Below are 18,616 nucleotides of genomic sequence, written 5' to 3' on the forward strand. Positions count from 1 at the left end.
ATTCTGGGACCAAACAAATATTTTAATAACTAACTATTTTTCTTTGAGATATATATAGCTATATTTTGTCCATTTCAAAGATGATTAGATTCCAAGCATCCTTTAACCCCCCTCCTCCCCCAATCCTTAGACAGAATAACTCAAGTGTTGAAAGATGAACAAATAATGTACATACTTGTCTTCTGTAGGGGAATTTAAACCACTCAATCTGCTGAAAATATTATATATTCAGATATGCTTGCTATTCATCTAGATTAAAACTGGGTGATTTATTTTAAGCAAATGGTATAATGTATTGCTGCTTTAAAAATGTGTCAATCTTGTCTCACACGTTTGAGAAAATGTATAATTTTATAAAGTTAATTCAACCTTCATCACTGACTCAAATCTTTCAAAAAGTTTATGCTTGTTCTTTTCATCTAAGCAGAACTAGCAGCCTTTTGCATAAAACAACAAAGTTGTCACATTCAGTCTTACTACACAGTACTTCAATCATAACAAGGCCTTGGCTAAATACAGCTTTAATTAAGTTTAGACAACTATGACAGTTGCAAATCAGAATAGCATCAATATACTGCAATGCAACTTTGGGAGATCAAAAACTCCCAGGTCAGTAATAATCCACCTATCCGGTTCCAGACCAGACCATTCAATCATTCCTGAAGTTCCTCAGAACACAGTGGCAAGTCCTCCCACAGCTAACAAATACTTTAGGCCGTCGAATTGGTGACCTTAATGACATGCTGGCTGTGAAGCAAGTCAGAATAACTGCTGCAACATTGTAAATGCACAGTGTTTAACACTTTCTAAATCTTTACAGGGCGATCCTAGAAATAAAAAACGAAATCTCTATTTTTAGGAGTCATTTTAAAGCCACATTCCTTGCACTTCTTTGTATTCGGTCATCTGAAAAGTTCTGAAATGAACAGCAGCTCTTCTCTGGACTGGGCTTGAGGAGACCGCTCCTTATGCAACCACCCTCCATCATCCTGATTGTATATAGATACATATGTCACAGTGCTGCCCTAAACACAGCAGAATTCCATTTAGAGCTGGATGTCCACACTGCAGGTTTCAAGTTCAACACTTGTATTTCCCTCTTGAACAATTCCTTGGCCTTCTTGATCACAAGCATCTTTGGAGCTTATTGGGGCGAAAGCTTATATGTTAGTGTAAAGCCAGGGCTTAAGGTCAGGCAGAACACCAAATCTATGAGTCTGAGATTTGAAGAAAATATTTCACGCAGCTCTGGTCTGTTGGAGCTTTTAGGTTGTCAGCATAAAAAACCCCTACTGTAGATATTTAATAGGGCTGTCAAGCGATTTAAAAAATTAATCTTGATTAATTGTGATTAATCGCACGATTTATCGTGTGTGCTGCCCCTTTGAAATGCTGCAGTGGCGTTTCAAAGGGGCAGCACTGTGGAAGCCCGGGATCAGCTGGAGTCCTCAGCTGACCCCAGGCTCAGTGCAGCTGCCTCTTTGAAACGCTGGAGCAGCACTTCAAAGGGGCAACACCCCAGGAGCCTGGAATCAGCTGGAGTCCCCAGCTGACCCCAGCTCTGTGCAGCACTGCCCCTTAGAAAGGCTGCCCAAGCATTTCCAAGGGGCAGCACCGCGGGAGCACAGAGTCAGCTGGAGTACCCAGCTAACACCGGGCTCCATGCAGCGCTGCCCCTTTGAAGTGCCGGAGCAGCACGTCAAAGGGGCAGCGGAACGCGGAGCCGGGGATCAGCTGGAATCCCCAGCTGATCCTGGGCTCCGTGCAGCATTGTCCCTTGGAAAGGCCACCCTGGGGTTTCCAAGGGGCAGCACTGTGGGAGCCTGGGGTCAGCTGGAGTCCCCAACTGACCTCAGTCTCCATGCAGCACTGCCCCTTTGAAGTGCCACTCCAGCGCCTCAAGGGGGCAGCAACATGGAGCTGGAGATCAGCTGGAATGCCCAGCTCTGCTGCCCCTTTGAAGTGCCATTGCACGGAGCCCGGGGACAGCTGACCCCGGCTCCTAATACGCTGACGCTCTGAAGAACTGGAGCACAGCATTAACGGCAGCAATTAACACATGAATTTTTTTAACACATTAATCCTGCCCTGCGTTAATTGCAGGCGTTAACACAGATTATTAACAGCCCTAATATTTAATGGAAAAACAAGCTAATGATCTATATAATTAACAACATTTTAGAAGTTAGGGTTAAGCAGCCCTCTCATTCACACTAATAATATAATCTCAAAGGAAATTAAGTTATCAATCATAAATCGTGTGCATTTTTATTCCATTAATAAAATATATTTGTTTTTAAATTGATTAATTCCCCAAATTTCACTGATGCCATATCAAATGGGATCCCACAGGGTGGACTTCTAACCTAAAAATCAATGGCCTTGTGCAAACTATGAAATGGTATTATAATGGAAGATTGTATTTAATCACAGTGATACTATATCCAGATTTTTTTAGAGCCGTGTCTGAAGTATGTATGGACTTCACCCAGCTAAAATAGCCTCATCTGGAAATAGCCATGTTATAAACTATTCTGTATGGAAATAAAAGCTAAGTCACCTATTTTTAGGATACCGATAACAAAAATAATCTGATACCAGCTCTTGTGCAAGGCTGGTATGAGCACATTACTGATTTTGTCTCTCAGGGTCACTTCCTATTAGCAATGTTAAGGGGTAACGGGTTAAAGGGAGTAGCCCTATGTGGGGCTTCCACTTAGGCCACCATGTGGGGCTGCTGCTTACGACCTGTGGCAGGGGTCAGAAGCAACTGGGCCTCTGTCCGTGGCAGGAGGGTTGCCATCAGAGCACCCCCTCATCCAGCCTTGTTTCATAATTTAACTGGTTAAATTTAATGTTAACTAATTACATGGGATCTTACATCCCTACTTCCGACACAAGTGCAAGCAATGCCACAGTACAAAATGAAGGCACGTGGCTTGCAAAAACAGCCTTTGTATGAATTTCTCAGTTCAGGAATACATATTCGAAACCAAAGAGATTAATTTTGAACAAATGGGAGTTTTCTGTTCCAGGAGAGATCAGAACTCCTGTTTACAGAGCACGTAATTGAAATATAATTTCAGTCCTCTCAGAAAATGGATGCAAATGAGCATCCGGGGTTCAGCCATGTGATTAAGTTGTATGAATGGAGAGAAAGAGGAAGTATTAAATAATCTTTAAAACAGCTGCTCTTGATAAGATACCAACAGTTAATATTTCATATGTGACTTCCTATTTTCATGTATTTTGACATGCGCAAAAAAAAGACCAAACGCTAGCATGGTCTCTTTATATAAAATGTATGATGACCAAGACAAGAGCTACGGTTCCTTTAAAAAAAAAAAAAATCTTCCCGAGAGCATTTTCATACTGACAGAACAATTTTAAGAGCAGAAATCTCAATTATTATAGATTTTAGAGATGTTAGATATCGTGTAATTAGATAGTTGTGTAACCGCATGAAAACTTATCGGTTACACAACTATTTGCTAGTTCCCAGGGAGTGGGGCTGGCAGTCAGTGTGCTCCTGGCTCCCAGGGCACCCCATCACTCCGTGCTGCTGCCTCTGAATCAGAGACAACGGCACAGGGTGGCAGACAGGAGCCAGTCCGCGAGGGGAGCCAGTTTAAAAACCGGCCAAACAGGGGTGGGAGGGCAGGGAGGGGGGCAACACTGAGCTGGTCCTGGGGGTACCAGCTTTTAAGCCATCTCCCTCCAGCACTAGCTCCTGTTTGGCCCCCCTCACTGCCTCTGTAGGAAGCAGCTGGGCCTGTGAAGCCGGCATGCGGGGAGAGCCAAAAGCGTGCATCAGCTCCAGCCTGCCCCCCTCACCCTCCATGCTGCTGACCATGAGAGGCAGAAGTGCAGAGGTTGCGGATAAGGTGTTCATGGGGAGATGATTTAAAGCCAGCTCCTCACAGGCACTGGCTCCTGCTCCCCTCCTTGCTGCCTCTGATATAGAGGCAGCGGGGGGTGCGTGTAGTTAATAAGATTAATTGGTAATCCAAGGCTTATTGGTTAATCATGTAGCGAACTACACATTGGCATCCCTAAGAGATTTCTGCATGCTTATCTGGTATGTTCGATTTCATTTATAGCAGTGGTCCCCAACCTTTTGAGGTTGTCGGGCGCCAGGGGGCGTGGCCGTTTGCCCGCCGGGCGCCAGGGCGGGCCCCCCCATAGCCACGCACCCGGGGGCAGGGCCCCCTCTAAGGGCTGCGCGCCCGGGGCTGGCACTCCCCCCCCCCCCCCCGCCGAGTGCCGCGCGCCCGGCGCTCCCCCCCTCCTGCCGAGTGCCCGGCGCCCGCCCCCGCCGAGTGCCGCGTGCCCGGCGCTCCCCCCCGCCAAGCGCGCTCCCCCCGCAAGCGCCCGTGCGCCATGTGCCCGGGGCCAGGCCAGCCCCGAGCACCTGGCGGGCGCATTGAAATGCCCCCGCGGGCGCCATGGCGCCCGCGGGCACCGTGTTGGGGACCACAGATTTATAGACACAATCAAGTTTGTGCAAAAGTGTCATGTGTCATCCCATGCTGGTCCTCAGAGCCACCACTAAGCACAACCATTAAACATGGAAGCTGACTGTTGGCTGCGTAGTGCTTCTGGAACTCAAGAGCACTGGTGGTTAGAATCTTTGATTATTCTTGCAGCAGCCAATGCCCCAAAGGGAGGAAACTGGGATTTATTGGTGCTGAGATACACATTGCACCAAAGCAAATTTCAGTGAGATGTCAGGCTTGGGGAGGGGTTGGGGGAAGGGGGCAATGTCGAGAGACTATCACGAAAGTTGCTGTCTCCCTCACTTGTAATCTCTACAGCAAACATGATACTGAGCAGAAAATGTCCACAATGAGCCGGAAAAGAATATTAACTATAGTTTGCAGCCTGCTGATGTGATTATTTAAAGATTCAAGATATGGCATGGAGCCCAGAAAAAAATATATTTAAAATGTTTATGCAAAAACTACATACAAAGCTGCTAAATGATTTACCAGCATTAGTCCCATTGAATTTCAATGAAACGTGCTCCTAACTCATGTAGGTGCTTCTGAAAATCTCACCCACTATCATCATTAGTTTTAGGTCCTTTGTAGCTCTATTACATGTGCAAGAATTTCAGACTTGTATCCATAAATTTTTAAAAATCACCTGCAGTTCCTGGTCATTAATGTAATCTTTGGGTCACAAAACCCATTATCTACCTTGATGGATTAGTGTCAATTGGATTGATGACAGAGGCAGAGAGAAGCATGTTGTGACAGGAAATAGCATGCCAAAGAAGTATAGCATGATTTATTGCTGCCACCACAGTGCCATATACCAACAGCTCTGCAGAAATGGTATCTGTGATATTAGCAATATTGCATGAACATGTGCAAGAGATTTTATCTTGCAAGAGAAGATATCAGAATGGATACCAAGAAAAGGGATAATGGAATAAAGAAAAGTCAAGGCATTTCCTTCCACTCATCTACAATACTTGGTTTGGACAATATTTTGTTTTACACATTACAACTATTTATTTGTATTGAGCCAAATTCCTAATTTCGTTCCTCTGACATAACTAAAAATACCCATTGAAATATGCATAAGGATCATTTCAGATTAGATTTTTAACCAATGGACTGAAGAAAAGCATCTTACCATACAAGTGTCTAGATCCTCCAAACGTTCTATCTCAGTCAAATCCTCTACTGTGAGGGTGGAGCGCTTAGTTGGTTTCTCTTCGGTGAATTCAATCTCCAGTGATTCCTGATGTGGAAGTGGTTTGCCACGTCTGGTCAAATGGTCAGCCTAGAGACAAGCATCAAGAAATGAAACTACTGATCAGATTTATTTTTTTTAAAAGGTAAACAAACTTGTTGCACAATGCAGATGATAATAGGTGGTGACCAAAAGTAAAGCTCAACTGCTTGCATCTGGGTCCTAGCCTACCACATCTTCCTGCAGTACTAACCCCTCTTCACACAACATTGGATAGCAGAGATAGAGGAGAGAAGAAAAGAAGGCTAATAGGAGAGAATCACATAGTAAGAGTCTCTGTCTATCAGCACTTTGGAAATAAAAAGACACAATGGAGGAAAAAACCTCATACCATATTGAATGTTTCAAAACCATTTCACTGGTAACAAATGTACAAATTGCTAGTAAATTGGTGGAAAAAAAGTAGGAGTGAATGATTTTTTTCACTAATACGTGTTAGAATCACAAGTGCTGCCTCTTATTTAACATAAAAAATTTGCAGGCAAAATGGGGTCATTATTTTGGACCTCATTATGATGGATAATTATGAATAAATCACTGGACTGGAAACTGGTGGCTGCCTATAGCCTAGGGATGTGAAAGGTTAACTAGTAAGCATAACCAGTGGGGGCTGGATCGGATCCCTGACTGCTGTGGGCAGGAGGCCAGTCCGCAAGGGGAGCCAGTTTAAAAATTGGAATTGGAAAAGATACAGAAAAGGGAAACAAAATAGATAAGGGGTATAGAACAGCTTCCATATTAAGAGAAATTAATACGACTGGGACTTTTCAGCTTGGAAAAGAGATGACTGAGGGGAGGAGGAGGTATAATTGAAGTATATAAAATTATGTCTGGTGTAGAAAAAGTAGATGAGGCAGTGCTATTTACGCCTCATAACACAAAAGTTAGGGGTCATTAAAAATGAATAGGCAGCAGGTTTAAAACAAACAGGAAGTATTTCTTCACATAACGCACAGTTAACCTGTGGATCTCTTTGCCAGAGGATGTTGTGAAGGTGAAGACTAAGAACGAGATAAATTCATGGAAGTTACGTCGGTCCACCATTGGCTATTACCCAGGATGGGCAGAGATGTTGTCCCTGGCTTCTGTTAGTCAGAAGCTGGGAATGAGGGACAGGAAACAGCTAAGTTGATGTTACCAGTTCTCTTGATTTCCTTTGGGACACCTGGAATTGGCCTCTGTCGAAAGACGGGATACTGGGCTAGACAGACCTTTTGTCTGATCCAGTATGACCGTTCTTAAGTTATTACAATATAAAAGTACCTTCCTGTGGAGAAAATACTGCTTTTTAAAGGGCTTTTTAGTTTTACAGAGAAAGGCATAAAAGAACCAATGGCTAGAAGCTGAAGTCAGACAAACTGAAATTAGATATACATTTTTAACAATGGGGATGATTAACCCCTGGAAAAAACTGCTGAGGCAACTGGTGGATTCTCCATTTCTTGATGTCTTCAAGTCATGACTGGATGCCTTTCTAGAAGACGTGAGTTAGTTGAACACAAATCACTGGGCTCAATAAAGGAATAATGCTCTCTGAAATACAACAGGTTAGACTAAATGCTTAACAGTCCATTTTGGCCTTAAAATATATGAAACATAGGGTATGTCTACACCAGTGGCTTCTTGCGCAAGAACATCTTGCGCAAGAACACGTCCACACTGCCATGAGCAAGCTGTGCTTTTGCGCAAGAGCATCCATGGCAGTGTGGACGCTCTCTTGCGCAAGAAAGCTCTGATGGCCATTTTAACCATAGGGCTTTCTTGCGCAAGAAATCCCTGCTGAGCGTCTACACTGCCCTCTTGCGCAAGAGCTCCTGCGCAAGAGAGCTTACACCTGTTAGGAAAGAGCTTAGCTCTTGCACAAGAAGCTCTCTCTTACCACGCCATACTGTAAATTTCCTTGCACAAGAGCAGGCGGGCAGTGTTGATGCTCTACAGGTTCTTGTGCAAGAACGGCTATACTTGCACAAGAAGCTGCGAGTGTAGACATAGCCATAGTGTTCAGAATGTTGACCTGAAAATGTTCCCTGCTAATCTTAACACTAACAGAGGGTATAATGGGAGAAAGGTACCCATTTCACATATATGATTGTGAAGGTGTCAGTTTAAGATGTTTGTCAATATAGGATCTTATTTTGAATTCACTGAAATGGTGTTTTTGGCCCCTTCGACATAGCAGTTGCAGTCCTCCTTGAGGCAACAGTCTGGTAAGAAATCAGATCTCTCTTCGGCTTCTTTCTCTGGTCTCTGGACCCTGCCTTGGAATTAGAAGAACTTTTAGGACACTGCTGATGATTGAATTTGGTAGTAAAGATCCCTGATTGGTCACTGATGAAAAAAAAAGGCACTTGCTAACAGGCTGCCCCAAGATACTTGCAGGCAAGTGATTAAAAAAACCCACAACATTGTGTTGTATGTTCACTAAATACCATAACCAGAAACCTGGTTTCAATGTAAAATGAAATGCAACAATACACTTAATATTAGGTATGATTTTGAAGCTCTAACAAAGAATGGGAGATAGGTTGATCTTGGGTTTAATATGGGTTACGGCCATTTGAATTTGCTTGTTCCTAAAGCATTCAGACTTGAAAACAAAAGTTTCTATTTGAGATTAGCTCTTGGCAATCTCTAAAAGGACTCTACATGAATTTTCAGCTGTTTTTAATGATACTCTGTATAAAATTTCCCCTACCTGTAAAATGTGTTGCATATTAATAAACCTTTAAATTAATATTTTTAATGAAATTCTCCCTCTCAAGAGCCTTAACATGTCAAGATAATTTACACAGTAAGTGGTGGCATTCAGCTAGCATGGTGATATAGAAAACTAGGCAGACAGAAATCTAACTAGATAATTCCTAAGTGAAAGTACTGTGTGTTTCTTCAGAAGTATGTACATTCAACAGCTTTGTATTTGATCTACAAAGGAAGCATTTCACAATAGCGGGCGCACCAATAACAGTGAAGCAAATCTGTCATATTGATAATGATGTCTTATATTTCCCTGACAAAAATATGGATAAGTAAAACAAATCAGTGACAAAGATGCTGCCAATGCTGCTCCTACTCTTGGAATACTGACTCACAATGGGACTGCTGGAAAGTTTTGATTTTTTTTTTTGGGCTGCTGCTAGCCTTTTATGTAACTCTGTGCTATCTAGCAGCAGCTCCTCCCCCCTCATCAGAGTTGGGTCTGATTTGAATAATCTACTTCCCTCTCCACTAAAAACAACATTTAATGTACAGGAGCCCATAAGCTAATCTGTAGGCAGACATCAGTATTTCTTCTCTAACCTTCAGGAAGCAGGTACATCTATAGTAAGTGGTTGAATATGCACAGGTTAGGGAAGTATGGTCACTACAGCTTGCTTCACAGTCTCCTAAAGGATGACATCTGACTTGATTTAAATAGCAACCCCTAATGTTTCACTAGGTCAGCCAGTAGTTGTCTCTAACTAATGAATATATGTTCCTGCAAAGCCATATTTGGCTTCAGATCTGACAATTCATGCAAAAGATAGTAAGGCAGTGAAGTAACATAACTTCTTCTGTGGCTGTTTTCTCCTTAAACCAGAACCACTCACCCTATGACCATGTTTCATATTATGCTGCTGATGAAAATTAGGCAGTTTAAGAAATGCAACTGAGAGAAGAAGCAAGCGAACAAGTCATGAATTCAGTGATGGTGGTAAGACACCCTGAACCACTCAGAATTGTGCAAACACTCACCAGTTTATGATGGCAATGTGAAAGAGCATCCAGGATTTCATCTACAATCCGGTCAGATAGGAAAGAGGCCACTGTCAGCTTCACTTCACTGTGTGAAGATTAAAATGAGAACAGGGTAAGTTTCAATTCACACCAGAGAACTCTGCCATCCCTTACAGAACTAGGTCCACGGTGTGAAGATGATCTGTTAGCCTGCTACTGCCTTTGAAAATGAAACACAAGAAGGTGCAAGTACAAGACTGACCTTTCAAAAATAACTCCTGTATTCTGGACCATTTTCAATCTGCTTCTAACATTTTTCTTACAGCAGAAACAAAAACATTTGGCTAAGACAGAACGTAAACCATATGTTCAGATTTGCTAGGGAATAATACACGCATTGATGTTAGAGAAGACAAATATGGTCTGGAGTGAATTAAGACAGTCATATTTGTTTAAGTCTTGTTTTACCTAACCAATTGATCACCATGCACACTGCCCTGTCTTCTTTGTGGGCCCTTCTGACAGCCAAATGGCAACAGCATTGTTTCTGCAACCTGCCATCACCCTTCCTTGGCTGCAAATTGTGCTTTTGCTTTAATTAGTCCCTGCCTTACAAATTTTATTTCACTAAGTCCCATGCCTTCAGCATTTGACAGAAGGAATTTGTGGAACACATACTCACCAATATATTTAACATGGCAGCACTAGATACACTGGGCTTGCCTTCACTGCAACATGTACGAGTTACTATAGTCTAGCCACTCCAGTCAGGCCCACTAGCTCAAATCAGAGCAGCCTTGCTGCACAAAGACACTCAAGCCACACACGGTTTGTCAAGCTGCAGCTGCGAATGAGCCTTTCAGCCCAGACAGACAGACCTGAGCTAGCACAGCTCGGGCTAGCATATTAAAAAATAGCAGCGTAGACATGCTTAGAGCGCAGTCCAGGCTTTTGTGCCTAACCAACCCCCTGGTGTGAGCTCAGGCTGAGTCCCTGTGGGAGCCATGGTGTCTACACTAGGGATGTAAGCGACGAAAGGTGAAAGCTTATCAGATAGTCGATACACTAATCAACTAGTCGCTCCCCCGCACCCTTGCTGCCTCTATCAGAAAGAGGCAGCAAAGTGGGGGAGAGGGAGAGGAGTGGTGCGAGTGCTTGGGGGAGCCAACTTAAAAGCCAGTTCCCCCCAGCTCCATGTGAGTGGACAGGGGCACCATTCCACCTTCGAAATGTATAAGAGTCCCCACTGGGCTACTTGTACATTTCAAAGCGTAAGAGCCACATGGCGCACGGGGCCAGTGGGGGACTCACCCGCTGGCCTCAGACTCAAAGCAGCGTTTCAATCTTCGAAATGCACAAGAGCCCCTGCTGAAGCTCTTGTGCTTTTCAAAAGCGGAACGGTGCACAGCACTTCAGCCAGGTGGGCTCTTGCTACATTTCAAAGTGGAAGCGTCCTTATCGACCAATTGAATAGTCGATGGAAATTCCATCGACTATTAGATTAGTTGATTAATCTAATTTTAACATCCCTAGTCCATACTGCTATTTTTCGCATGCTAGCTCGAGCCCCTCTAGTGTCAGTCTGTTCACCAGGGCAGGAAGACTCACTCCCAGCTGCAATAAAGATATACCCACAGAATGAATTAGCACAGTGACTGAATTAACAGTTGAGGAATTGCACTAATTCCAGATGCAGCTGTATCCCTGGACCTATTGCTAGCTTGTGTGTCAGCAGCATGCCAGCTTCAGTGCCTCCCCTCCCCGCCCCGGGCCAACTAACAAGAATTTAAAGCACCGCTTCACTTGACTTAGAAATGTGTGGTTCTGGCTGGGAGTTGGGTTGGGACTTGTCATACCTCAAGCTAACTCTTCAGTAAAGACAAGCCCGCAGAAACCAATGTTACACTAGATTTGTACTTAGTGTTGCAGTTTATCGCTACATCTTCATGGAGACACAACTTTTTTCAGCTTTGAGTGTAATCACGCATCTTTAGATGATGACCATTATGTCTACATGTGCAGAGAAATGTCTCACTATTTGTTTTGATGGAAGTTGTCAGAATGCAAGTCTACAGAAGTATATTCATTTATGGAGCCAGATCTTGAAACAAATGCTAGATAAGCAACCACATGGGCAAAACATGGACCTTTTAATAGATATTAAATGATTAATCCTTTGATGCTCTGAGTCAGTATTTCCCAAAGGTTAAACTTCTCTCAAAATGCAGAATTTAAAATTGGCAGCAGCAAGGCCTTACTTGATCTCTTACCCCCTTTTTTGCAAGAAGAAATCTCACAAGGAGGAAGAAATAAAAACTTTCTATTGTGATTAAATTTGTTTTCTGGCATTTCCTTGGCACATTTTAGACTATAACACCACCTTATTAAATACAGACATCTGATTACTGTATTTACTGCATAATGTTTCTCTAACAAAAGCTCACTGTTGTAATGATTATCACTTGGTCTCCAATATATTAACATGGCAATGATTTGTAAACCTCCTAAACTTCCTAAATAAACAAACAGATTTTAAAATGTTGTTTTTCAGCTGCTTTAGTTAGGCCTTGTTTATAATTGTTTCCATGCTTTAACTGTCAGCAGAGCTGAAGGGTTAATACATATCCCATACCTTTGTGAGGTTGCAGTTAAATTTATTCTACCAAAGCTTATTCAGGTTCAGCAAAACAAAGTTATAACAGTACAAAGTGCCTTATAACGATATCGCTGCATCTACACTAGGGCTTTTACTCACACCATGATGTCAACTAAAAAAAATATCAATCACCCCCTAGCTCAACTGACAGTTACAGGAATAAAGCTTTTTAAGCACAAGCTAGGACTTAGCATAAACAGACAAAGACAAGCGTCCCTATAAAGAATTTACTTGCGTTAGTAGATGGTGTGGCTTTTGGCTTTGAGAACTTTTCCCTAATTGAATAAATTGGTATCAACCCACAAAACCAGTTCAAGTTAACACACAAAGCTATGTTCCCTTTCTCTACAAGCAATAGTAGCAATGGCATAATAATGGAACATAAACCTGAGTGGTATTTTCAAAGGAGACTCTGGGAATGCCGTACCCCAACTATTATAATTCAATGAGGTTGGATTCTGAGCTCCCATAAACTCCTTTTGAGAATCCAATCCCATATTAAGAGTTTCTGGTAAGAAAACAATGAGAGGAGAGCTGGTCTCTATGTCACCATACCCATAAGATGGGATTTCCTTGTATTATATTGGTGCAGGCCTGCCGAGGGAGGGGGATGGGCAAGAGGGCAATTGCCCTAGCATCCAGAGATTCAAGGGAACCAGATCTCCTGGGAGCTGCTGCTGTTACTGTGGTAGCAGAAGTAGCCAGAGCCCTGACCCCTTTCAATTGCTGTCAGAGCACCACTCCATGTGGCTCCAAGAGTTTGGGTGTGGAGAGAATGCACTGCAGTCTGGGTACTGCTAAGGGTTGATTGCCCTCGACCCCATCCCTTTCACACGAGGACCATCCCCTCCCAAGGGCACACAGCTGCCCCCTGCCTCCACACACCTTGCTCCAGTGCCTGTAGTGGCTGACGGTCCTGCTGTATTGTGTGTAGTGTTAATAATATAAAGGCAGAAAAACACATGGGTGATGTGCTTGAAACCCCCCCAGCTATTTACAACTTGTAACTCAAAATAAGTCCTTCTGTGGTTTCCATTAGTATCAGGAGGTGTAGCTAAATGTACAATACCTACATTTTCAGCTGCTTTTCCTTTGGGGGATGAAAATGTCTCAAGGCAAAGGTGATTTTGTTTTTTGATTGTGAGGCGTAAGGGAAAGAAATTTCATTCATTTGCTCTTGAACTTTACAAGAGTAATGGGGAGGAAAGTGTACACTTCCCATGAAAACATTTTCCTTTTCCCATTGCAAATACACAGCCATTGCAATGCAAAATGACATAGTTTTCTGCTACAAAGCACTAATAGGAAAAGCATTTCCACTGAAATTATAGCAGCCATGAAGTTTTAAGTTTCCTAGCCCCTGAACTTGGCCATGTAGTATATCTTGTATATGTTCTGGTATACATTTAATAAAGAAATATATAATAAAACTATCTTGGAACTGGGAATGTAAAATCCAGTTTAATCAGTTAAACATTACGTTTAACTTGTTAAATGCTTACATGCGGGTGGGCAGGAATTGCTCCAGTCTAGCTGGAGTGACCCCCACCTGTTCCATGGTGCTGTGGGGGCCTGCCCCTCCCACGTGTAGGAGCTGCTCTGACCCAGCCAGGCACGCTGCAAATGAGGGCTGCTCTGGGTCAGCCAGACAGCTGTTTAACCATTCACATCCCTACTTGGAATCTCATCTTTTGAAAATAATAGTTACAAGATGTTCAAAGTATTATACCTGCCTCTGCATCTCTCTTCCAATTTTAGTGGCTTTAATATGCTATTTTCAATTTTTTTAAATATCTGTCTGATTCTCGTTGCTATGCAAAACCCACACAAAAGGGTTACAGTCAGTTCTCGCTAAACAGGGAGAGTGGCAAAGCCAACAACATAGAATGTGCCATCAAATGCACAACATAAAAAGTGGAAAATAGAATTTGTTATCTTCTAATTTCCTTCAGTTATAATAATCTTAGGAGTTAACTTTAACAATAGTAGGTAACATTTTTCAGACATATGATTTTTAAGTCGACTGTGTCCCCCCGTTAAAGACACATGAATAACAAGGAAAATAAGAATACCAAATACTACATATGCGCTAAATGATCCAGTTCACTTTATTGTAGAACCCTAAATATTTGGATTGCCTGGACCAAACCTATTGGCAACACACCAGTTTCTACATGAATTCTTATGCGGCTATGTTCAGAAAACATACTGATGTACATGTATACAAGCAATACAACACAACACATCTTCAAAATATTTATGGACTGGCTTTACAGTGCTTTTAACCTACCTAATTTTATTGAGGATATCAATTCCAGACTGCTCCAAGAGCACGTTTTTAACAAATGTACGTGGAATGGAAATCTTCTCAGTGCTGGCCTCAATTAGGTCTTGCCGTATGTGGGTTTTCTTCATCACATTTGGGCAAAGATTCTCAGCTGCATCCACCATGGATTCAAGCAGCACCTGTAGCACACGAGAGAAAACAAACACTCCCTCAGAAAATCCACAGCATCGTGGGCAGTTGCTTTCATTGCAGGAGTGATCAGAGCACTACAAGTCTTTTTAAAATTGGAACTACCTTTGGGAATTACAGTTGAAAATTAAAAGCACTTACAAACAAAATGGAGGGGAACAACTTGCCTGTTTTAATAACCAAACACTTTTGTTATATGAAAATTACAACTAGAGAAAACTATACTTGTTTTCAGACATTGTTCTTTTCAGAACAATACTTCAGTTCCCATTGCACACAGTATTACTGCCGCATTTTTAAAAAGCAAAAGAAAACTCAGCTGTAGAAATCTTACATCCTTCAAAAGGTCAGATAATCTGTGATCTGAATTACAGTTTTCTTTAGCAGTCTAGCCCTTCTTGCTTAAAAGGCATCAGAGACGCCTCAGATGGGAATGGCAGTAACTGTGAACGTTTGCATGTTCCTGGAATTTCCTATTTCAGAAATAGGCAGATGTACATTGTCTGAGAGGCACACAGGGATCTACCCATAGGAACCTTCTCCCCTCCCAATCCATTTTCAGAGAAAACACCTTTAAAAACCTATGCTCAATTTCTTTTTAAACTTTTTAAGAAAGGACTTTTGTGCTTTCCTGTTAGAAAGAAGATTCTTCTAAATGCCATCTGGGACTGAGAGCAAAACTAGACTTGTGTGGACAGATCCCCACTGTTGGCTTTTTCCAAATCTCAATAGATTAGCTGTTTTTCCTAAATCCCAGCTCCTGGAATCAAGAGATTACATGTTATAATCTCAATTTTTATTAAAAAAATTAGCAAGTTTCTAACCCTCATGCTTACAGAGAAATGTGAACACTAAAATCTCCAGAGTCAGGAGACAAAAAGAAGCTAAAATCTTACACATAGAGGTGTGTGCATGTGCATGCTTGTGTATCTCTACATAACATGATTTGTAAGCCAATCTCATGGTTTTTGAGGCCTGACTCAAGGTTAGGGATGTTAAAAAGCACATAATTTGGTAACTATGTAACCACTGTAAATGCCTCAGTCTTAAACCACAGTACAGCCAAGCAATGCTTCTGTAAATGAAATGTCTAAACGTAGTTTTTCTTTGGCATGGCTGTTTAAAATGCACAGGTCTTACTTAAATGCATCAGTCCTACACTGAAAACTGAACTGATTATGCATATTTCAGTGACTAAGCCTGGAAGATCTACAGTCAAGAACCCTGTGGAAAGATTAGCTTCACTTCTACAAGTTCTTATGTAAAGAGGAAATTTAAACTAAAAACTGATACATTGAACCGCCTCACCTTATTACACATAAAGGGGAGAGAAGAACAAAATAGTCTATAATCCACAACATTTTCCTTCTCATTAACTTTTTTAATTTAGGAAAAGTAATTAGTAATGTGCTATTATTACTGTTCTTCATTACATTCCCACTGACTAAAGCATTTTATTTTGTCTCAGATGAATGAAGTCTAATCTGCATTTTCAGATTCTTTCATAAGTTTAAATATCGTCAAACAGCCTGGTTGCTTATTGGTGAATAGGAGTATGTTGCAAATGGGTTAACCCCTTCTTGATCTCAATAACATTCTTATATTTATCAAATGTTCCATCAGAAAACTGCAAAAATTCTCCATGTTGCTCCTTTGCTTGATCTAATGCAGATTTGTTTAAGCATATGAACTATGGGGATGCATATCTCCTCCTCAGCTCCTTTAACACCACCATAGTTAATGATCTAGATGGTGCTCAGTGGTCCTGCTGTGAGGGCAGGGGACTGGACTTGATGATCTCTCGAGGTCCCTTCCAGTTCTAGTGTTCTATGATTCTATGCAATGATTAGGCAGGTTAGTAGCTGAGTGACTGTGGATCTCTGAGGATTAATTCCCATTCGAAGAAACATTCAAGTGGTAAGAGATCCCCTTGAAAAGAGGAGCAATATCTAACTGAGCACTCCTAAAGATCTGTGATAAACCCATGAGAGTCCACGGGCAGAAGTGAAACTGATGGAATTGATTTATTGACCAAGTTTCTGCTACTGGCTCCTTATTAGCAGTTGAGTCTTCATAGCACATGCTCCCAACTTCCACTCAACTGGACTGGCAAGTACATCCCATAAAGTTTCTAGTGTGCCTGGAGATGCACTGAGTCAGCATAATTCTCCTAGAGTCTTAGCTGCTACCTAAAAGTTGCCCTCCTTTGGCAAAACCCCAAGATGGGATGAAGGTGCCAATATCTGTGTGATACAAGATGGTGTATCTCCCCTCTTTTCTTTGGCAAGCATTTAAGTCAATTTTACTTATCTTACTAGGAAAATTTTCTTAGTGGTTAGCCATCCACATAAAAAACAGAACATATTCAAATATTAGTATCAAGCATACAAGTTTGATGGGTTTTCTAGTTCTTATAACATGCTGGAGAGACACTCCTGTGTTTACAATAGCACCTCTAGTTAGTTCTCATTTGTCGATGCAAGGTATAGTAACAAAAACACTACATACAGACCTTAAGTTGTTCATCCACAACCCTTGTGACTTCCCCAGCCATGGATTCCAGTGTCTCCTGTATCGGATTTGACAGTGAAACATTTGCTCCTGCCCAAGAAGCTCCGCCAAGATGGTACAGATTTGGTAATAGCTGTAAGATAGATATGACTAGCTTTAGATCACCTTCATACCTGAACAAACTGATATAAATGACTCTCTTATTTAAATATTTATTAAAAGTTCGTTTTTAAATAATCCCTTCAGATAATCTGAAAAATTCTCTCCTGTGATACACTATTAAAGGCCCCTGAAAAAGAGAGAGGGGGCTTTGCACGTACTTAAGTACTTTGCTGAATAAGGTATACAGTTATTTCACAAAGCTTTTTATACTAACCGCACACCAGCATAACCAACTATGAAATGCTCAGAAGGGCTTACTGTTTTGGAGTTCTTAGCATCCCGCATAAGCCTTTCTGCAGATTTCAGGTCTTCCTGTACAGCATCCACACCACAGTTTCTTAAGGAGTTGAGATGATCTTGCACTTTAACACATATTCTGTCAATCATCTACTCAGAACAAAAAAAATAAATGAAGAGACAATAGCCAACGTAAAAGTAGATTAAATTGCAAGGAAGTGATGGTAAATAAACAAAACGGTAAATATCAGTCTGTGTTGGATTCACCCCAGATGCCAAATAAAAAATGGACATGGTAGGACTTGCTGTTTGGATGCAAAAGCATTAGAAATGCACAAACATAGTTTGTGTGTGTATATATATATATTTTCCAGGTTTACAAACATTTGCATGCTCATGTATTTACATATATAAAAAAGGTCCAAACAAATCACCACCATATTCTTTATTACCTATCATTATTATTGTTACTAATTTTGTTTTGTTCTTCCCCACAACTCTAAATTATCATTTTAGGGTTGGGGTGAGCGGACTTCATTTTTGAGCACAGCAAAAAAAGTTACTGACTAAACTTAAAATGGTGTGTGAAAGTCACTGAATTGTTTAAGAACTTGGACGGTAATACTAAGCTCCCCTCACAACCAGTGCAAACACTTGCAATTATTTCTATTGTCTGAACAAAACATTATTGTGCAATCGCTGTGAATTTCTTTAGCAAACTAGGTATTTCAAGTTACAAAGAATGCTCATTTGGGATGCATGGCTACCAAACCAGAAAGCTGCACCAGGCCTTGTAGAGTGCACTATATCAAGCTTTAATTATGTATTTACACTCAACTACTTGTTTGCTATACAAAATATTCCAAACACAGAGAAGGAAGATGGTGCAGGTATGGTATGCCTTTTATGAGATGGGAAAGACACACCAATATGCCCGGTAAGTATGAACACAATCCTTTGTGACTAAACAAACTGGGGGTGGGCCAGGAAGCCCTTACAAAAGTACATGGGCAACAAAAAAAGTTTAAGTGAATTCATCAAAATTGTCCATCCTAATTTGAACCTGTTACCAAGTACATGCATAATCATGTAATATTTGT

The 18,616-nt window shown here is 41.5% G+C and overlaps 1 protein-coding gene across 3 annotated transcripts in view; it reads right to left on the minus strand.

Annotated features, from left to right (window-relative positions):
* Positions 1–18,616, minus strand: part of CARMIL1 (capping protein regulator and myosin 1 linker 1) — a 247,884-nt gene that overhangs the window by 50,915 nt on the left and 178,353 nt on the right. For all 3 annotated transcript variants that reach the window (XM_075921131.1, XM_075921132.1, XM_075921130.1), the window contains exons 25-29: positions 17,538–17,666; positions 17,119–17,250; positions 14,421–14,596; positions 9,493–9,580; positions 5,641–5,790 (exon numbers count right to left, since the gene is read on the minus strand). In XM_075921131.1, coding sequence (XP_075777246.1) covers positions 5,641–5,790; positions 9,493–9,580; positions 14,421–14,596; positions 17,119–17,250; positions 17,538–17,666 — 675 coding nt within the window. The remainder of the gene's footprint in view (positions 1–5,640; positions 5,791–9,492; positions 9,581–14,420; positions 14,597–17,118; positions 17,251–17,537; positions 17,667–18,616) is intronic.

This window comes from Pelodiscus sinensis, chromosome 2 (genome assembly GCF_049634645.1).
Source record: "Pelodiscus sinensis isolate JC-2024 chromosome 2, ASM4963464v1, whole genome shotgun sequence".
NCBI lineage: Eukaryota > Metazoa > Chordata > Testudines > Trionychidae > Pelodiscus > Pelodiscus sinensis.